Below are 22309 nucleotides of genomic sequence, written 5' to 3'. Positions count from 1 at the left end.
CTTGATGAGCCGTTAATGCTCATCATTCCGGTGAAATCTGCCGTTACAAGTGATCCAGGAATATAACCGTTAGAACGTCGAGCATCCGTTATATGTCAGCACATTAGGGGCTATCTCGGCTATATAAGCTCGTAGTGATTGGGTTTCCGAGCTTATAAGCTCGGTCCAGAACACTATCCAAAATGACATTTTGGGACTTACTCAGCTTATAGCAGCACAAGAATTGAGAAAATACTTTGATATTCAAATGATATAAAAAAATTGTATTTATTTTCTGTGTGAGATGGGGGTGTATGTTAAGTCAAAGATGCTTATCTTATAAGGTTTGATGCTTAGCTATTAATCCTCTGGTTTTGGGCCTTATCAAAGGTTAGATTGTGGAAAGAGTGTTTCTTTTTGCACCCTTATATTTCTGGTATGTTCTCTAGATTTTCAGAAATATGCCCTCACATAATAATTAGTGAAGGGGGCGTAAAATTTGGAAAATATAATTCGCTACTTAAAATGCAAATTTACTTAGCACTTTAATTATTTAACCTTATAAAAATTTAATATTTTTGTCCTATCATTCCTTCACCCCTTCTTGTACGCCCTATTCGTTTTTATTTTTATCATTTTCGCTATTTAAGTAGTAGAAACGAACACGGCGCACGGGAAGGATGGGCGTTGTCAAAAGAAATTCTCCGAAAAGTGTCATCTTTCTAACAATTTTGGTGTCCTCGAAATTGTGAAGCCTTGTGCTACGGGTCTAGTTGCACAGCCCATTAGCCGGCTATGTTAATGTACATCCGATTTTGTGTGTGTAACACGTTTCTTTTTATGGTTACCGTCCAAAGTAACTTGAATTATCTCTTATACTTTGCGTACATTAATTCTACATTTCAACGAGTCAAACACACGTTTTAAACCTTCAACGTAGTTCCAATCTTATGTGTTGCCGATGACGTTTCGAAATTGATTCTCTCTTCTGAAATTAATCGACTAAAAGTTAGGAATCATGAATTTTGCGGTGAACCCCAAATCAAATATATGATTTCTTTTATTTCTTCATTATCTTTTATTGTTGGTTGATAATTACGGATCTGGATTCCCTGCTGTTGGGAATCACACAGTTTCACGCTGTTTTGCATCTCAGCCATCCATTATCAGATCGGACGGATCAGAACAATTCATTTACAAAATTACTCAAAACGATCACAGCCACACGATTATGATCGGACGGTCCCTAGCTGTTACAGCGTCCTGCTGTAACAGCAGGAAATCCATTTCCGATAATTACTAAGCATCATTTACAAATTTCCTTGTAAACCTTCTTTGCTCCTGCCCCTCTCAAGGGTTAGGGATGAAGGAGGAACCATGCTCTAAAAGTCATTAATTAAGTAATTGGATGATTATAAAACAAACATATTCAGAAACAAAGTAGCAAATGAGAAAAAACATGTGACAAATAATATGTAAGAAAAATTGACCAAAAAATTAATTAAATCAATCCTTGCCTTCATTGAATCAGTCATACTTATATATGGTGGTTTCATATAATGGTCCCTAAATGGAGGGTACAATAATTATTAATTGATTATTATAATTAAATAAATCTAGTACTACTATTATATGATTCATGACTAATCACTAGTCCCACAATGAGTCATACTGAATTTCTTCCCATTCACTCAACTCTAAAACATTATTATCATCATAAAACATCATCCTAGATTCATCATATTCAAATCCAAACATCTTTGGTGAATCAAAAGGAAACTCATTAATCGCTTGAATTTGAGAAGGTGAAAGCCCAACTCTCACAGAAGGAACAACATTTCCATTACCATTGCTATCGCTATTGCCACCCCCTTCGGAACCTGAAGCAGAGGATATTCGTGACAATGTTCTTGTCTTGAACTGCAATGCGGCTTGTTGAGCTGCTACACGAATATCCTCTGCTTCAGAACTTGAAGGCATAGGAAGTTTCTCAACCAATTCAGGAAAATTTAGCCTCGCGGCACGACCTTTGAGATGAAATGCTGCTACATCATAAGCTGCTGCTGCCATTTGTGGTTCTTCATAGCTTCCTAACCAAATTCTACTTTTCTTACCTGGTTCTCTTATTTCTGATACAAATTTCCCCCATTTTCTTTTCCTAACTCCTATATAAGATGTTGTAGTTGGTGTTGGAGGAACAATTTGAACATGTTCTTGATGCATGCTGTTTGATTCTTGCATATTGGTTGATTGTATTTGATTGGAGAAAACAGTGAGAGAGTGAAGATTATATAAATAACAAAGATTGTGTTTGTGTTTTTAAATAAAAGAGATGTAAGCTTCGTAGGTACTTACATGAGTGGAAAGTGGAAACATGCTGTCAATGATAGAGCAATATAAGGTAAGGCCACGTTTACTTGGTTTTTGCATTATTAATTGAATATACTAGTATATAGTACATTAATATTGTGATGTCACATATAAATTTGTATTTTTGTTTTGTTTTGTTTGAGACTTCAATTTTGTTGTGATATTAGCTATTTAAATCATCATATAATATATGTCAATTTAGATATTTAAATTAAGACGATTAATCAATTCTCCATAGGACGAATCGTTTGAATTTTGGTAAGAACAATCTTAATTACTTACTTTGCGGCTTAACTCTAGATCGAGGTCCCCTTTCTCAATATATGACATTTAATTTTGGACAATTTTATCTATGATTATATTCTTACTCTCTCTTCTTTTCTTTCCCCCGCCCCAAAATAAGAATAAAAAAGAAGAAAAACTTGCTTAGACACAACATCAAATAAGATGTGTTAGACACATATACATGACTTCAAAAAATATAAAAATAAATAAATTAATTAATATTAAATTATTTGACTAAGTTATTAAACATTTTTTTTCTTCACTTTTGTTTGTGTGCGTCTAAATATTTTATTTGAAGTTGTGTTCAACTAAGAATTTCTCATGAAAAGAGTTGTCCCAATAATTATCCCAAAATTTATCGCGCAAATACTCTTTATAAAGTTGAGTCAGAAGAAACTCAAATTCTAACAAAAATGAATTTTTGTGATGTCACAATCACTTAAAGAGTAATATTTTTTTCATCCAAGACTTCGATTTTGGTGGTATATTAATTAATTAATAAATTATATCCTGAAATTTCACTTGGGTTGAACATGTAGGGAAAATGTACGTAATTTAATATTATATTATTATATTTTCTTAAAAAATTATTATTTTAGCTTTTAAAAAAGACCGATATCTTTATGTATAGTATTTCATGTTTGTGGTCAAGGTTTTGGTGAGTGCATGAAGCTAGATATTAATTTAATTAATCGAATTCAATCATATTATCATACACGTACGCGTGTCAAGTTCACAAAACCTAGATCGATCGATCGATCGATCAATCGATTTGTCTTTCGTCCATCTGCATGGCTCCACGCGCATATAATTCTCTTGTGTTAACTCAACTCAACCAAGACAATGTAACCAATTAATAAATCTCATTATATTATGGGTATGGGTATATTAAACTCTTCAAATTATATTTGTATTTGTACGTAGTACGTACCTGTAAGGAAATGAGGTGCAGATGAGACCTTTAATACTTAAGAGTTAGAGGAGACATAAAATCTGATCTAGTGAATGCAAAACAAATTTCAAATGTGTAATACTTAGTTCATCTTTGTTTTTTCTTTTTTCGAAGCACTTAGTTGATCTAAATGATAAAGACTTCTGGATGAGGTTAATTTAGTTGAGATCTTATCTTGTGTGTTCCATAAATTTTCTGATAAATTTTAGTCACCACTAAACAACGGTGATTTGGATATGTTAAATAGAAATATAGAAAGGTGTACTATTAACTTTTTATTTAATTTAGCAAAGTCCTATATGTACATGTGTGTGTGTTTTTTTTTTATCAATAAGAAAATAAACAAGAAAAAACTAAGGTCTAATTCTCATGAGACCAATAGCATCACTCGAAAGGGTAATAGATAGAGCAGGAGGACAAGATTCACAAATCATTAAACCTTGGTCCATATTAAAGTCATACTTGACAAGCCAATCTACACAAAAATTATCTTCTCTCAAGGTATGTTAAAAATGGAGACCAAACATGATTCTTGTAATTTCGAATACGGTTCACCACATGGGCATAAGAGTGGATATTCGGAACCCTCGATCATGCATAATATGTACATGTGTGTGTAAACAGGGAGGAGGCTTTGGTACTAAAGTAAATGGCGGTGTTCATGATGCATTTAATTACCTACCACTCAACAACACGGTGGATATTTTGTGGTCGTTATGGTTTTAGTATTTAGTAGTAATAGTAACATACTAACATTTGTTGGATATATAAAACTTTGTTCATTGTCAAATTAATAATTAGTCAATCGCTGAATTAGTAAAAGTAAAACCATGTATTATGGTCATGGTGCATGCCAATCACTTCAATTCAACTAAAGTATATAGTAAGTAAGTAGCTGTTAAAACTCGTTTAAAGACTTTATTGCCTGTTTGGTTGCACACGTTTGGTAGTGCCGCGCGTTTGCTAGCTGCAACTCAACTTAACTTCATTCTAAATTACTACTCATTATTATGTTTTGCTTTAAAATTCAACTCAACCTCATAATCCCAACTATAGTATATGAGTATATGGTTTTGGAATTGAACTTGTTTTATGGCTTGTATTATTTTTGTATTTCTGTGCCATTTCTTTAATAAATTCTTTTTTGCCCCTTAAAGAAAATATTCAAACCGACAAATTTCTACTCCAGTTTGATTTTCTACAGTTATTTTAGAAGTAGAACCAAATTAAACTAAACCAATTACAAGAGAATAGAGATTATATAAAATTAAAAAGACATTAACATAAATTTAAATAAATCATATGATATGATGAAAATAAGAAGACACTGAGATAAATTTATGTTGGGTCATCGAGAGGAGGTCTCACTGAGTTAGAAGGACATTGAGCAATCACAAAAGTGATTTTGACATCATACTTTCACTTAACATATTAAGGCATTGAGTTTATGGATCATTGCACTTATGTGTTGCTCAATTTCAATTCTTCCAATACTAATGTGAGACTTTTTACTCACACTTGACAACATCTTAACAATTTAATTAAATAGATTAGAAAACTTGGTCCTTGACAAGAGAGCTAAACCTCAAAGGATTCTTCCGAGAGATGACATCGAAAATCTTGCTAGGGTGTGAGATTCTTGGGCCTCCTCCAAAGTGATTGTTTTTTCGTGGCAAATCCTTCAGGATAGGGTTCCAACTAGGCAGAACCTCCGCGGGCGAAGGGTGTTGTTATAGAGACTATTGATACCTCATTTTGTATTTTGTGGGGCGGTTGAGGAGTCAGTCGACCACCTTTTTGTTTCCCGTGAATGGATTTCTCCGATTTGGTATCATATTACTAGGTGGTTAGGGATCGAGTATGTGTGTCCGAATAGAATAATGCAAGTTTTTGAAAGCTTCTTTGGGATGTGTGTGGGGCGTCGCGTACGGTTAGATATAGTTCTATTGTGGCATGTTGTTGTGTTGTCTATCCGGACCTCCCAAAATGATATTATCTTTGTCGGTGGGTCTTCAACGATTGATAATTTGGTGGATAAGGTGAAACTTTCCTTCTGAAAATTGTTTCTAGGTAAAAATCTTGATAGCCCCTACTCTTTCTACGAGTGGAAAGTGCAACCTCTTTTGTGCTTCTGGTTCCTGTTAAGTGATATCTCTTGCGATGTTCGCTTAGCTTTTGACATTAACACTCATATAAGAACATGATAGAGTGAACTCGTCCCTATTGTATATTGAACGGTGGATATGAAGCCCGTTTTAGGATGGGCCTTGGCCCAGTCCAAAATCACAAATATTATTATTTTTTTCAAGAACACACACCTATTTTAAGGATATAAACTATAAAGTTCCTTTTTGAATTAGCAGGATCATGTGGAAAAACACCAAAATTTCACATTGACCATACATTCATGAACAAATTAACACAAGTACAGAAGTACTAGTATTTCCCTTTGTCAAGCTTTGTACGACCGACGTCAAATGTTGTTTATGGAGACTTCTGTAAAGGACAAGTTTTAATCCAAACACCGTCATATCCTTAACTAAGGCCCACATGATCCTGTACATATGACCACCGGCGAGAGTGCTGTATGGAGTCAAAAGCAAAATAATGTCGTCTATCATCCAAACTTAAACTACTATTAATCTCTTACTAATCACGCAGTCAATGCTGAAGATGTGTTTTGCAGCTGTTTCCCTCAGGACAAATATATTGATTACTGATTAGGCATCACACTTCAAGTCGAGTAGGACAAGAGTGATCTATTCTGTCCCAAACCTATTAATCGTAGGGTATGTTTCATCGGTTTAAAGGTTAAGTACCGAACATAACAACACAAGACAAATTAAAATAACACACGAATCTTGGTAGAATAATATTTAAGAAATTTTTATAATATTGAATAATTTTTTGTCTTATAAGATATTTGATGAATAAAATAGTATTTTATAAAACTTGTATTTTTGGATAAGAAGTTGTGATGTGGTTTAATGAGGGACAAACAAATTTGTTTTTATTCGTCTCTTATTTTTTAGCAGATCAAATGCACTTGCAGAGTGATATTAGCAACACTTTTTTTTAACGCTCTCTTTAACGAACATTTATTTTCTAATCGATTGAAATATATGGGGTTTCTCACAAGAGGTTTTGGAGGGTGTACAAAAGGAGCGACCACATAAGATATCAAAATTTTAGAGAACCAAATTTTTATCTTAGTGTGTGTGCACGCTCGTGTGTGTGCAGAGCCTTTTATGAGATTTTGGACCTGTTCGAATTTTGATTGATCCAATCTAACTCGCAAACACTCCTGTTCATTCACACATATTAAAAAAAAATGTATAAATAAAAAAGAGAAAAATATTTTTAGTAAAATATCCGTATCATAGGGTAGTCACATATTAATAGTACAAATACAAAGTGAATCTTAAGTGAAAGACATTAAACTTGAAGTGATGCAATTATGCGAATAATATTAATTAGACAATACTATAATTAGAGAGAAAAGATGATGTTGTATTGAAAATTGAATGAGACATATATTAAGCCAATTTAATCAAGGATCAGTTAATGTTGAACAGATAGACAATAATATAGTTAGGATAATATTATAAGAGCTTGTGTACAAACATACTTTAATAAAAGATACTTCTTAGTTCTTATGTCTTTGAATTCACTGAATGTTGGAGATTCAGTATGGATATCATCCCAGGTGGGGTTCTGTTTTCATCTTTTTGTTTTTAAAGACTTCAATAAAAAATTAAGAATTGTTTTAAGAATCTATAGTTAAAGTTAATGACTTAATTCATATATTCCACATAAGAGTCCAAAAGCAAAACAAGTCGGTGAAACCAAAGATTTGAACAATATAGGTGACAAATTTTGAATTTTTTTTTTTTTAAAAAAAATTCAATATCCAGTCCAAGGGTTGACTAATCCGAGAGAATCAATCTCACTGTTCACTTACGCGGTCCCGTTAGAGCCAGAGTATTTTTTACTCTGTATGGACTAGCTCACCGAAATTGACATAAGGAGGAATCGAACTTAAGACCTTAAGATGAGCACCCTCCAATGTCCCAATATTCAAATATTTTGAAAATATTTGAATATTTTTATAATTTATAATTGAACTTTAATAAACTTTTTTTGACAAAATTGAACGTTTATAATTATATTGTAGTTTTCTCTACCATTAAATAGTAAATTACAGGGTCTTGAATAAAAAGTTTAACTACAATGAATCTTTTTTATTGGTTTTTAAATTATAAAAATTATGAATAAAAGTTTAACTACAATGAATCTTTTTTACAGGGTCTTGAATAAAAAGTTTAACTACAATAAAAAGTTTAACTACATTGAAAATATGAATTTAGAATGATTAAAATTTATTTATATATTAACCAATGTCTTAGGTTCAAGTGATTAAAGAGCTCCTCTTAGGATGAATCATTCGAAAGAACCCGAGTTCGATTTCTGGTGAGAACAATTCTTGATAAGAAAAATAAAAAATGATTATCATTCTATAGTTATATACCCATTGAGCATAGTAGCAACTAGTATCCTTTAGAATAATATGAGGCTTCGATGGTTAAAACACATCCATCACAACTCAAATATTTAGTGTAATAGAGAATTAGGGGAAAACAATATGTGAGTCAAAGAAAATCTAAGGAAAAACGCGGAATTCGTACGGTATACTATAATTTAAATGAAGCATAAGAGTTCATATCATAGCTCTCAAATTAATTCTATCTAGTATGTGCTAATAGTTTGAAAAGTACGTTTTGTGTAAGTAAGTTCTTCTGATAATGAAGTGCCTATTAATTTATTAGACGGGATTTTGTTGAATCTTAGCATAATCCAGCTGTTCTCAAACTTAAGAGAAACCACCATTCATCTTGATTTTCTTATTAAGCATGGGCACCAATTATATGGAAAATTAGTATTGATCATTAGCTACATATATAAAATGTCGATACCTCTTAAAAATTAAGGCATTGACTTTAATTTATTGCTATTGGTAGCATATGGAGCCCTCTATTTTTATAGTATGATAGATTCACTTAATTCTGGTTTCACGTTGAGAAGTGAGCATTATTAAAGCTTTTCTATTAACTTTGTATGAGACAAGGGTACATGAATTTAGATGAGATATTTTCTATTATGAAGATGAGATAAAACTAGCAAAGGGTACCCTTTGCAAAATCGTTCTATATATATAAAACCACTTGAGCGCACCATAGCCTACCATGTCTTGTCTTGTGTTTCTCTAATTCAATTTGGTGTGTCGTAAAAGCGCATCACTGAATGTGTTTTACTCGTTTATTCTCTCGTTTACCTGTTCTTATAACGTGACCACTATACCCTCATTGTCCCATGAGCTTAACTCAGTTAGCAAAGACATTGCATTAGACTATTCGAATCTTGGTGATTCCACTTATCCACCTTAAGGGTGAAATTTCTAGTCAGTAAACTATTTGACCTAAAAAAAACCTATACACTCATTTTCTTTAGAAAAAAACAAAAAAACTATACCACTATATATGATCATTTGTTGTAGTCCACTAAATTCAGTGCGTTGTACTGCGTTTATTCACTTTTAAGTTCACTCTTAACATAAGTTACATTCAAAAGCATAAATAATCTTAAAAGTTGACATTCTTAGAAACCAATCACAGTTAGGGAAACATATGCGACCATTAGTTGCTGTAATCATTTTTTTGGGTTACAAAGTTGTTCTCATCATTTGAAGCATAGTAGATGTCTACATGTCAAAATAAAAATTGAAGCATAAATGTCTAGGATGCATTATTAATTGTATAATTAATTTGGACATGTAAAAATATATTTTATTAGTGAATTATTTGTTTATAAAAAATTGATCAGTGAACGATTTCCATATTAAAATATTGGACGTGGACTTAGGGTTAGAGAGGAGTGCTCGAACTGAGTCAAATTTAAGCTCGATAAGAATTGGTTCGACTTGAAATTTGATTTCCGTTTAATATGAACTATTTGTTTAGTTTAAAGTCGATTAGTTTGATTTTATAACAACTCGATTCAATCTATTGACTCCAATCACACATGATTCAAAAGTTTTTTTTTTTGGTTTACAATGAATAGGGGATCGAACCCAGAACCTCTAACATACTACTTAGACCTTTCACTACTATATAAAACCTAATAGCTTAAAAAGAACTAACATTTACTTGATAAGTTATATCCGTCGTTATTTTATAAATCTTAATTTGACCTTTTTAAAATTAGGGTTAAATATGGTTTTAGCCCCTATAAATATCTCAAATTTTATTTTCCATAAAAAATTTCAGCAAGTTTTCATGTCATGATTTTTCGTCCATACTTTTCGGTCAACTCGTACATATCATTTGAAATTTAATTTTTTTTCTTGCGGTCATCTTTAGTACATTGTAGGAATCTCTTTTGTAAAAGTTTAATTATTTGTTAACAAGGGGTGAATTAAATATCAATTTTTTATTTTTTTTGCACATAAAAATTCATACATAATTCATCTTATGTTAAAAAGCTCTAAATTTTTGTGGGAGAGGTTCTTATAATATTTTAAACATGAATACAAAAAATCATTGAAAAATATAAAAGTACACAAGAATTTGATTAAAGGTATTGACCAAAAGTCGTGATGAAAAATATTCGAGGGACCAAAGACATAAAGTACATGATTATTTTATGTTAGTGGATAATTATTTTATTTTAAATAAAAATAAAGAAATAATAAAATTAAAATAATAAGGTTAAATTTGGAATATGTAAGTAAAAAAACTATAAACTATAAGTTCAAATGCTACTTAAAATAGCATCTCAAAAAAAGTTTTAAGCCAGAAAGAAAAACTCTTTGGCAAACACATTTTATTTTATTAAACAAGCTTATAAGTTAATCTAATAAATTATAAGCTAACTTATTTGTGTTACCAAACAAACACTAAATGTAAATATGGAACTTGAGAGAACAAACAACCAGAGAAGAGAAACAACTCAAAAAAAAAAAAAAACAGTATAAATAAGGCAAGAAATTTGACTCAAGTGATTAATGAGTTTCTCCTAATAGTTCGGAAGAACCTAAGTTTGATTTTTGGTGGGAACAATTTTTTGTAAGGTTTTACTTATCACACGGTCGAACAATGGATTACCGTGGTCAGACTTTACTTATTTCATGATCGAATTATGAATTATTGTAGTCAAATTTTACTTATCTTGCGGTTGAATTCTGAATTACCAAGACTCTTTCTTCGAGAACTGTAGGGTTAAAAAAAACAGTATAAATACACATAATCGTATCAAAATTTGTGTATAAAAAAATGTTTCTCTTTAATATTACATATCCTCCCTTTTTGTTTGTTTACAACGAAGCAGATAATAAACTCAGAATCTCATGCATATTACCTCTCTTACGATTAGGCTTAATGTTATATATCCCCCTTATGAATAAGATAATTTTCATTTCTCTATTGTGATTAATTAATGATAAAAATCTAGATCACTATTAGTAAATGATTTCATAATATCACATCGTTACGTCATCCATAAAGTTTGTTTGTATCTGCATCTAGGGCTGGGCATCGGTTCGGTTCGGTTCGGTTTCGGGCTCAAACCTTAGAACCAGTCGAACCGATGGGTGACATATGCATAACCATATCGAACCAATTAAATACTCGGTTTGGTCGGTTTATGGTTTTTCGGATTGACTCGGTTTCGGTTCGGTTCAACGGTTTAAACCATTTTTTAAAAATTTTGTTTTTCTCAAATTTTTAATTAAAATTGGCCCAATATAATTGCAGGTTACTTGTGTCATTTTTTGTCCAAACGTTTTTTCCCCAATTTCATGGCCTTTAAACTTAGCCATATTCTTAGCCCATTATTTTCTATTTTTTTATCCAATTATCTTGTCTAAATCTTTGGTCTAAATTTTTAATTACTTATTTTTTTAAATGATTATGCTGTTAGTAGCTATATGCTTGATAATAATTAATAATTAATAATAATAATAAATTAATAACGGTTCGGTTTCGGTTTGCAATGGGCCGAAACCTTCCAACCGTAAACCACCCATTCAATGCCTTAATATCCACGGTTTACACAATTCCAATCCGCGGTTCCACAGAAACCGACCCGAATGCTCTGTTTCGGTTTGGGCCGAACGTTTTCAATCGGATTGGGTCGGTTGTGCCCAGCCCTATCAGCATCCAGTCAAAAAACAAAAATGGTATCTGCAAGAAAATCTTGGGTCTCACAAGACAGTACATGAATGAATCTTATAGTTTGTATTAACAAATAAATACTATAGAGTAATACACATACATAATTAACAAAAAAAAAAAGTAATACACATATATCTCTTTTTGCTGATATAAGATTTCCAAATTAAAACCTTAATTATATAAGATTCCATGAATTTAGATTAGTGGTGTTTCAAAAAGCCCATGACACCTAAGTTCTCAAAACGCGTTCTTAAACAGAGAACTTACTCACTTGTCACTTAATCCATTCCTCAAATTTCATCTTCAAAAGTGGTCACACTCACTCACACATGTCACTCTTACATTAATTACCATGTTTCCAATTTCACTTTCAATCAACATTAAAATAATCTCATCCGTGCTATTGCATATAAGCATTTCCTCAATTAATTAATTAAACTATGTAGATTAAAATTTAATCAAAATTAAAAAATGTAGCAGCATACAAACATAGATTTTTTTTTGCACCTACTAGGAAGGTCACTTCCAAAATCACCTGAAAGCTAGGCACACGCACAAAATCACATTATCAACATCTATAAATACCTTCTATAGCTTAGACAAAATTTCACATTAGAAAGTAACAATATTAAGTACCAACTATAACATTGACATTTATATATTTCAAAAAAAAAAAAACTATAGTATATAATTTGCATTAAGAATGTCTTCAAGTGGTGCTGCTAGTTCTGCATACAGAGGAGTCCGCAAGAGAAAATGGGGGAAATGGGTATCCGAAATCCGCGAGCCAGGTACCAAAACAAGAATTTGGTTAGGAAGTTTCGAGACACCGGAGATGGCTGCGGCTGCATACGACGTCGCTGCTTTGCATTTTCGAGGACGTGAAGCTAGACTCAATTTCCCCGAACTCGCAACTAGTCTTCCTCGTCCGATAAGCAACAATGCCGACCACATTCGAATGGCAGCGCACGAAGCTGCTTTGAGGTTAAGAGCCAACATGATGGCGCCACCGGATAACAATGGAACAGGCTCTGCCAGTTCCACTAGTTCAGTGGCGCCTTTGACCGTGAGACTCTCTCCGAGTCAAATTCAGGCGATTAATGATTCGCCGATGGATTCACCTCCTACATGGATGCAAATGTCACACCCCTTTATGACTGATGATCCAACCATGTTGTATGGTAATCATGGCTATGAATTTGATGAGAATTATGAGTGGGAGGATATGCAGCAGAATGATTCTCTTTGGGATCCTTAATTGATTAACTGGGTAACGTACGTAATGTACAATAACTATGCTGATCATATCATATATTTAATATATGCATCATCAATTTCGTATTTTAGTATTTTAATGTTAATTAATTAATTGGATTTATACATTTACGTATTTAATGTATAATGTAAAAATTCAATTAATTATTATATGGTTGTGATAAATTGATATTATTAGAGGGGGGTGGTGACACCAATTCCACTTAACTCTTGTCCTGTTTTTTGAAAATTACTAGCAAAGGATGAAGCAATATAGTTTGGTTTTATTAATTTTCTTTCTTTCAAGATGAAAGAAACAAGAAAAGGACGGTGGTGATGAGGTTTGATAATTATTCATGATCACTTCATATTCAGAAGTGGTATACAGCAATATTGAATTGTGGAGATATATATATGCAAGTTATTATTGGCATAAAATTCCATTTGTTATAGGGAGGTATATTACCATATGTGTTGTTTAGATAAGGCAGTATTTTTTTGGAGGGGTCCATTAATTTAACTATTTTTGGGTATGTGTATGGCTAGATTTAATTAGTTAATTTATTTAATTATAGTGGGTGGTGTTACTACTCATATTCATTTGTATTCCCAAATGGGGCACCAAGTCTGTTTTTTATAGGCTGTGGGGAAGGGAAGTGTGTGCTGTGTGGTGTGATTTATTTTATTAATATTAATTAAATAATTAATTTTGTTATTATTAAATTAGTGTTGTAACCAAAAAAAATTTAAAAATTAGTGTATTAGAACTTAGAAGTCCATTTGTCAAAAAGATGAAGCTATATGATCTTTGCTATGACCTCTGAGATGATTTCTGGTTTGATTATTTGATCTCCTTACTCTTTGTTACTTTTAATTATTAGTATTAAATTCTATAGAATAGAAGATACTCCGTTTTTTTTTTTGTTAAAGGAGAGAAAACTAAATGAAAAAGAAAAAGAAATTAAGATTTAGAGATAGAGATATAAATTTCATCAAACACTACTTATATAATGTTACATAAAAAAACTTTTTTTTTACAAACATAAAAAAGAGATTTTATTCATATAATTTTACGCAAAAGAAGTAATTTTATTTAGTTATCCTTTAACCAACAATTCGTCCAATTAAGTAGATGAAATTAGCTATGATTAATGACGAGGGAAATTCTGTACATATAAGGTAACTAAAAAATACTTTCAAACTAAGTAAAAACACTCTCTTCAATAACCAAATTATCCTCAAACAACTTTCAAAGCAATACTCTACTTATAACATTTATTTTATAAATAAATATTAGTTATGATTTATTAATTTAATTCTTGAATGGTACATAACAAGTTTTTAAACTGAATATAGAAACTGAATAGTTCATATAATGTGGATTTTGCCGTGTTGAGGCAACCATCTATAGACAACATTACAATTAAATAGACAACGTTACAATTAAATGTTGTGGAACATAATCAAGTTTTTATGTGGATGTTATAAATTAGAGAAATTTACGGCATGATCATTAAGAAACATTGACAAAGACTTTCAAATGTTGTTGAGGAGGCATTGCGTAACTTGGTTAAGGCTAAGATAGAACAATGTTCATGTACCGCTTGACCTTCTCTTTAATGTACACAAAGGGTTCACACAAGTTTCACAACATGATTTGCATTTACGGGATTCTGCAACAACGTCAAACTAGTTCACGCAATTGCTACATCATTCTTTGAATATTCAATTCCTTACCATTCACATGATTTATTAATTTTCTTCATGTATTTTATTCTCTATTCTCGTATAATTTTATTTCATTTTATTTATTTTAAACACAAAATAAAATTGAGAGAGAGAGGCAATTGAGATGACCTATGCATAAAACCTAAGAATATAAAATTGAGATATTGAAAAGTGGAAAGATAAACCAGTCAGTGTGTAATTATAAAATTGTTGGTATATACAAAATGACCTAAAATTATTTATAAAATATTTATTTATTTATTTTAGAAAAAAATCGGGCTGGGCTGGTGTGGTCCGCCCCTGGAGTGCCCCATGCAAACCATATATTCAAGAAAGAAAAAGATACAAAATAAGAGGGAGGGATCGGCCTAAAACCTCAGGAGAAATATCGAAACCTGTACATATAGGGAGGCCGAGCTTAAATTTTAAGTCAAATGTTAGTATTTTCTTCACAATAAAAATATATAATGGTACAATTATATATATATATATATTACATGAAAAATCAAAGAGAATGAATTCTATTGTATTAGCGGTGTTACATCTATATATATAAATCCTAGATAGTTGTCCAATTGTCTATCTAAACCCTAATCAAAAAACCAATAAAAACCTTTCATTTAGCCACATCACTTACATCCATTTAATGTGTGGTACTAATTATAATTATAATTATAATTGTTTTGGGTTATTATCCATTTTAATTTTATTATTTTGTGTATTTTATTGTTTTTTGTTCAAAATAGTTAATGTTTTTGTTAATAATCTTTTGTCCATTATTTGTGTATATAAGGAGTTGGTCGATTGTTAGGACTACTTCCTAATGTTAGTAAAAAACAAAATACTAATGGTTGGTATGCCCGACCTGATTTTTATCATATTCGATTTTGAGTATGAGTTAAGTTGGTTTATCTTTGCTCCAATGAGTTTCAGATTAATATAAATGACAAATTCGATAATGAAGTAGTTTATCCAACTCAGAATCATGCATTATTCAACGCCAATTGTTTTTCATGGTCAATTATATGTTGTCATTTTCAAAGTTATTTTAAAGAATGAGTTAAAAATATTGATAACCAATGTTAAGGAAGAAAATACCAAAGTAACTTCAAATGTGATGTATAAATAAATAAGTTTTTAAAATGTATAAATACATATTTAACATCTATATCACATTTAGATAACTTTTATTGTTATTATTATTTTGATAATACCTATTATTTCAATTTTAAATTACTACTTATACAAATAAATTTTTGACGTTATAATATAAAATAGAGCATAAGACCCGTGCATCGCACGGGTAAGCGTCTAGTATGTACTAGTTGGTTGAAAGTATTTTTGGTGATTTATATACATGATTTCAAGAGTTATATATAATACATGAGCAAGAGGAAAATTCAACGTGTATGATTTATAAATGTTCAAATTTTAATTTCATAATATATTGGTGGTGTCATTCATGTAATTAGTTAGTAGTGTTCTTTGTGATTGATATGTATGACTTCAATAGTCATATTTAACAAGTGAGAATGAGAAAAAAAAAATAAAGGAAAATGTTAACGAGTGCTCTTAAACACTCTTTAAACATCTTATATAAGAGCAAAACTTTCATGGTCACATGATCATATAGTCACACTCACGTAATTTTTCACTAGTTATGAAATAATTAAAAAGGTGAATAAGTGGAGTAATTCTTCTATCGACACAAACCCAAATAATATTTGGCCTATTAATTATTTAATGAATTTGAAAAGAGAAAAATCTCTTATAAAATAGACCGAAAATAGTAAGGTCATAATGTTATCTCACGTACTAAAAAAAAATGTGTCTTTTAGAAATTTCTCTTCAAATGAACTTATTAGAGGGTATAATAAAAATTATAGAAAAATGATTATGAAACGAGTGAAATGTCAAATACCTCCTGAAATTTCAAAATTCGTCAAATATCCCATTGAAATTTGGAAATAGACAAATACCCCCGAAATTATAAAACGTCAATCAAATTGCTCTCATGCTCCGTTTACTCAATCTATTTTGATGAGGAAAAGATAGATGAGACAAGAATTGATAAATAGTATGATGTTAGTGATTGGTGTTTCTTCTTTGGTTATGAATCTGATGATTCAAATTGGTCTATTGGGTGATTAGAACCTCTTGATTATGATTTTGAAAGCAATGATAATGACGATGAGGATGATTCTTGTGATGATAGTTTTGTTGTTTTGGTTCTTGTTGCAAGGAGCTTGAAGACTCAAATAATGTGCTTTTGAAGACTCAAAATAGACGGAGTAAACGGAGCAGAGATAATTGATTGACGTTTATAATTTCAGGAGGTATTTGTCTATTTCCAAATTTCAGGGGTATTTGACGAATTTTAAAATTTCGAGAGAGTATTTGACATTTGACTCTTATAGTATTATTATTACAGAGCTATGAAGCTCCGATACTCCAAAAATGGCGAAGTATCATGTCCGATACCGATACTCGTTTGATACGTCCTGATACTCGTACCGGAAAGTATCGGGAAATTAATATTATTTTTTTAATAAAAAATTATCAAACGTGTCAGATACTTCTCCGATATGCGTATCAGAGAAGTAACAGACAATTAATATTCTTTGATGATAGAAATGAAGGAGAAGAGACTGATACAATATGCGTTTCTTCTTAAATAGTAAATGTTAGAGTATGATGTTGTTTATGGATTGTCAACTACGTCTTTTTTGGTGGTACCGATAATGTTTCTGGTACTAATTATGTTTTTTTTTGTAGTACTTATTTAACTTAAGATATGTAATTGTTATTTGTTTGCTCGGGTTGAGTAATTGAATGTTAATTTATTATCATTGTCAATTTTAGTTATGTTTAGGTAAGTATATTTAATTTTAAATTTAAATGTTAAATAACATATCACCGCCATATCGTATTGAGAATTTTGAAAAAAATTTCAGTATAGTCGTATCGGTATCATTTCGGTTATCATTTCAGTTAACAAATAACCATTCGCGATCGTGATAGTGAGTTACACGTCGTAGAAGCAAACACAGCTTTCTCATGGCATTTCGGAGAGCATTTTCCTCTACCTCCCAATTCCGCCACACCTCTCCCGGAAATCTCAACATCAACGGCAAAGACTCCACCCTCTCTCACCTTTCCGACAACCGCAAATTCGAAGAACTCATTGATGTTTTTTGTCAACAGAAACGCATCAAGGAAGCTGTTGATTTCCTCCATCGCATTCATCAACCTTCTCCTCGTGTATACTCTAATCTCATTGCTGCTTGTGCTCGTAATCGATTTCTTGAATTGGGTAGGAAGGTTCATGCCCATACTAAAGCTTCTAACTTCATTCCTGGTATTGTCATTTCCAATCGTTTGCTTCATATGTATTTCAAATGTGGGAGTTTTATTGATGCCCAGATGGTGTTTGATGAAATGCTGCAAAAGGATTTGTGTTCTTGGAATACCATGATATCGGGTTATGCTAATCGTGGTCGGGTTGAACAAGCTAGGAAATTGTTTGATGAGATGCCGCGAAGAGATAATTTTTCTTGGAATGCTGTTATATCTGGTTATGTTAGCCATGATCGACATAGGGAAGCTTTGGATTTGTTTAGAATGATGCAGGAGAATGAGAGTTTTAATTGTAATATGTTTACTTTGTCGAGCACTTTAGCGGCTGCTGCTGCTATTCCGAGTTTGCGTCTTGGGAAGGAAATTCATGGTTATTTGATAAGGACGGAGTTGGAGTTGGATGAGGTTGTTTGGACTGCTCTTTTGGATTTGTATGGCAAGTGTGGTAGCTTAGATGAAGCTAGGGGTATTTTTTATCAGATGGCTGATAGAGATGTTGTTTCGTGGACTACCATGATTCATAGATGCTTTGAAGATGGAAGAAAGAAAGAAGGATTTTCCTTGTTCAGAGATTTGATGGGGTCAGGTGTTAGACCAAATGAGTATACATTTGCTGGTGTTTTAAATGCATGTGCTGATCTTGCTGCAGAACGCGTGGGAAAGGAGGTTCACGGATACATGACACGAGTAGGGTACGACCCATGTTCGTTTGCTGCGAGTGCTCTTGTCCATGTATACTCCAAGTGTGGGAACACTGAAATTGCGAGAAGGGTGTTCAACCAGATGCCTCGCCCAGATTTGGTATCATGGACGTCTCTAATTGTTGGGTATGCTCAGAATGGTCAACCTGAAATGGCTCTTCATTACTTTGAATCGCTACTTCGATCGGGTGCAAAGCCGGATGAAATTACCTTCGTTGGGGTTCTTTCTGCATGTACTCATGCTGGATTAGTGGATAAAGGGTTGGAGTATTTCCATTCAGTGAAGAAGCATGGATTGGTGCATACTGCAGATCATTACGCATGTGTTGTTGATTTATTGGCACGATCAGGACGATTCAAAGAGGCAGAGAATATTATCGATAACATGCCCATGAAGCCTGACAAATTCCTTTGGGCATCCTTACTTGGAGGATGTAGAATACATGGGAACATTGAACTAGCTGAAAGAGCAGCAAAAGCATTATTTGAGATAGAACCAGAGAATCCAGCTACCTATATTACCCTGGCTAATATTTATGCTAATGCTGGTCTTTGGACTGAAGTTTCCAAGGTTAGGAAGGATATGGACAATAGGGGAATAATAAAGAAGCCAGGTAAGAGCTGGGTTGAGATTAACAGACAAGTGCATGTTTTCTTAGTAGGAGATACATCTCACCCCAAAATAAGTGATATACATGAATACTTAGGAGAACTCTCGAAGAAAATGAAAGAAGAAGGCTATGTTCCAGACACAAACTTTGTGCTACATGATGTGGAGGAGGAGCAGAAAGAGCAAAACATTTTTTACCACAGCGAGAAGCTTGCTGTTGCTTTTGGAATCATTTCAACCCCAGCAGGAACTCCGATCAAGGTTTTTAAAAATTTAAGAACTTGTGTGGACTGTCACACTGCTATGAAATATATATCAAAGATTGTTCAAAGAAAAATAATATTGAGAGATTCAAATAGGTTTCATTGTTTTGAGGATGGAAGTTGCTCGTGCAAAGACTATTGGTAGTAGTAGTAGTAATACACTACAATAGAAGCATTGTTTAGCATTGAATACATCGTTACTTTCAGTGTATCACTGTGGAAGAAAACACAGCTTTAGACGGTTGCATTGATCAACTTCACTTGCCTTCTTTTTATTTCATTTGAACGACATTGCTTTCAAGCAGAACTGATTGTTTGAAAGGTATATGCTCTCCTGAGGCAGGTGGAATGGTTATGTAGGAAGATGTTAGCAGAGGTCATGGGTGGCTAATGGCTATTCGCATTTGGTAGGGCGAAAAAATGAAGGAGGATGCAAGTCATAGTGCATGTCAATTATTGTCATCGCTTGTTGAGTCGGCCTTAGAGCATGCATTACAATAGCAGTAGATAGATGGGCATGCTATCACAAAATGGGATACAGCTCTTTAGCGAAAGCTAACTTAATGAGTCAAAGTCTTACCAATGTGTATGCTCTCCATAACACAACTAAAAAAATAAGGGTGTATTTGATGGTGGCTTCTAGGGTGAGAGTCTAACTAAGTCCCTCATCCATGTCCATCAAATTTGATTGTACAGTACATAATATTATCAATGACTGAGATTTTACATCGTCACTTAGTACTCTCAGTTAAAAAAAATGTAAAAATGTGGTATTTCTCCCATTCAGTGCCGTTTTCATAATTTGGATAAAATTTCAATGTTTTCAAATTGCACTCCAATTTTGTTGTCTCTAGATAAAGTTGTGCAGCCCCAAGGTAATGGATCTACAACGATTGTTGGCCGTGTGTTCTGTTGGATGTGACAACAACTGTGAGAACAAATGGTGGTTGTGTTGCTCACTTAATGGTGCTTTGGTACCTGGAAGATGAGGTCTACGGCGTTGGTTTGCTCTTCATCTTCCTCAACGCCTTTGCTACGGGTAAAATTTCCATTCTCTTTCGCATGAGCGCTGATTTTGTGGTCATAGATTTGGGACTGGTTTGTCCCTTTTGTGATTTGGTTTTTGTTAGCTTGGTCATATTCACTATACTGTTAGTTTTGAGTGACCCTAATTTCGCATTTATTTGCACATTTGTGGTGTGTTATATTATTTTTATGTCATTTATTTGCATCTGCTCGCCATATAAATAAGCCCCCTATGCATAATTTTATGGATATTCCTATAAGGTTACCCACACGTTTTGCTTCCTCTTCCTTCAAACTTTTATGCCTAGAACATTGTAACTGTGTATAGTTTATACTTCAGGTTGTTAATCTGGTTTCATTTATATAAATACACAGTCTTAATTCCTTTTATTCTATTTTTCAAGCTTTGGTAAAGAACTAGTTCCCTTGCTTCCCAGCATGACCCGTGCAAGTGGCCACTGAAATGTGAAAAGTAATAGGGTGGCCAAAGGGAGTTCACTAATTTCTACTAGGTAGCACTAGCAGTAGTTGATGTTTATGTGCTTCAAACTCCTAATTGAAATTCCGTTGAATATTGAGTGCAGTTACCTTTGTGCACAGGAAGACAAGAATAAAGTGAACCTTCAGTTGATAGCCGGCCCCTCTGAGTACACTTACCTTTTCGCTGTGCTTTATAAGTTAAATGTGTTTTTTTCCAAAGTTTTGATAGCTTATCCCCCTTATATTCTTGCAGGATGCAATTGAAAAATAAACTTCTTTTATCCCCAATTTATGCCACAATGGAAAATTGACGCCATGCAGTTGGGGAGGATTGTGCTCTTCTCTTCATGAAGAAGTTTGTGAATGGTTAAGTCGATGAGCTAGAGTTCTTGTCTGAGCTATAAGATGACTCCCAGCATTACTAATATTTCCCAGGTTGACTTTTAAATCACGACCTTCCTTCTATTGTACTCTAACCACATTCTACTGTGTTTAAGAAATGGAAAGAAGTTCAATTACCAAATTTATGTGTTATCATCATATCACATTCTTATTGGTTCTGTGTAATGGTGGATGCATTGCACTATGCATGTTATTACTAAAGGAAAAACAGTTAAACAAGACACAAGTTCTTGAAGTATTAATCAATTGATGGCACTCAACTTTGGACTAAACTCACATCTCCACAATTTAGGAACAGAAGTTCATTCTCAAGAACAGAATAAGCTTATAAAAAAGCCAAAATCAAAATATTGTAACTTATGAGCAACACTACCAATAAAAATGTAAAATTCTTTAAGTCATGATTCTTTAGATGAAAGACTGTGCAAGCATAAACTGATGAACAATAGGCATACATAATTCCAACAATCGTACGTGTAAATTGTGATTGTATGAACTTTGTGAATGACAGCACAACTGATGAACAATATGCCAAGACTTCGACTAACTTCAATGCTAGACATGCGCTAAAAAACTTGAACATATTAGCACGATTTGTAAAAACAACCTGATTCAAAACTAGGGATTTGAGTAGTGGAAAATTAAAACGGAATTTGAGATCTCCCAAAGTAACA

General features: G+C 32.6%; 3 protein-coding genes across 5 annotated transcripts; 2 read left to right on the top strand and 1 right to left on the bottom strand.

The window, feature by feature from the left end:
• Positions 1–1496: 1496 nt before the first annotated feature.
• On the bottom strand, positions 1497–2266 carry LOC123909473 (ethylene-responsive transcription factor ERF021-like). Of its 2 annotated transcripts, XM_045960315.1 has the most exons (2): positions 1950–2252; positions 1497–1859 (listed from the first exon to the last, which is right to left on the bottom strand). In XM_045960315.1, exons 1-2 carry the CDS (start codon positions 2218–2220, stop codon positions 1630–1632), a joined length of 501 nt encoding a protein of 166 aa, XP_045816271.1. In that variant the 5' UTR covers positions 2221–2252; the 3' UTR covers positions 1497–1629. The 2 variants fall into 2 exon arrangements, with proteins under 2 accessions (XP_045816271.1, XP_045816270.1); XM_045960314.1 differs by having other exon boundaries at positions 1497–2266.
• Positions 2267–12431: 10165 nt separating this feature from the next.
• On the top strand, positions 12432–13731 carry LOC123909563 (ethylene-responsive transcription factor ERF021-like). The gene has a single exon (XM_045960422.1). The coding sequence runs from the start codon at positions 12518–12520 to the stop codon at positions 13070–13072; it is 555 nt and encodes a 184-aa protein (XP_045816378.1). The 5' UTR covers positions 12432–12517; the 3' UTR covers positions 13073–13731.
• A 3977-nt stretch (positions 13732–17708) lies between these two features.
• LOC123910841 (pentatricopeptide repeat-containing protein At4g37170-like) lies at positions 17709–22116 on the top strand. 2 transcript variants are annotated; one of them, XM_045962115.1, is made up of 3 exons: positions 17709–20766; positions 21338–21400; positions 21487–22053. In XM_045962115.1, the coding sequence occupies exon 1, from the start codon at positions 17854–17856 to the stop codon at positions 19870–19872; it is 2019 nt and encodes a 672-aa protein (XP_045818071.1). In that variant the 5' UTR covers positions 17709–17853; the 3' UTR covers positions 19873–20766; positions 21338–21400; positions 21487–22053. The 2 variants fall into 2 exon arrangements, with proteins under 2 accessions (XP_045818071.1, XP_045818072.1); XM_045962116.1 differs by having other exon boundaries at positions 17731–20766; positions 21338–22116.
• The last annotated feature ends 193 nt before the right edge of the window (positions 22117–22309 follow it).

This window comes from Trifolium pratense, linkage group LG2 (assembly GCF_020283565.1).
Source record: "Trifolium pratense cultivar HEN17-A07 linkage group LG2, ARS_RC_1.1, whole genome shotgun sequence".
Classification (NCBI taxonomy): domain Eukaryota; kingdom Viridiplantae; phylum Streptophyta; class Magnoliopsida; order Fabales; family Fabaceae; genus Trifolium; species Trifolium pratense.
The sequence above is the reverse complement of the archived record's forward strand: the minus strand, read 5'-3'. Positions and strand labels throughout refer to the sequence as shown.

Excerpts from the sequence above, each read along its gene's own strand:
- LOC123909473 (XM_045960314.1), bottom strand. The coding sequence starts at position 2,220 with ATGCAAGAATCAAACAGCATGCATCAAGAACATGTTCAAATTGTTCCT.
- LOC123909563 (XM_045960422.1), top strand. The coding sequence starts at position 12,518 with ATGTCTTCAAGTGGTGCTGCTAGTTCTGCATACAGAGGAGTCCGCAAG.
- LOC123910841 (XM_045962116.1), top strand. The coding sequence starts at position 17,854 with ATGGCATTTCGGAGAGCATTTTCCTCTACCTCCCAATTCCGCCACACC.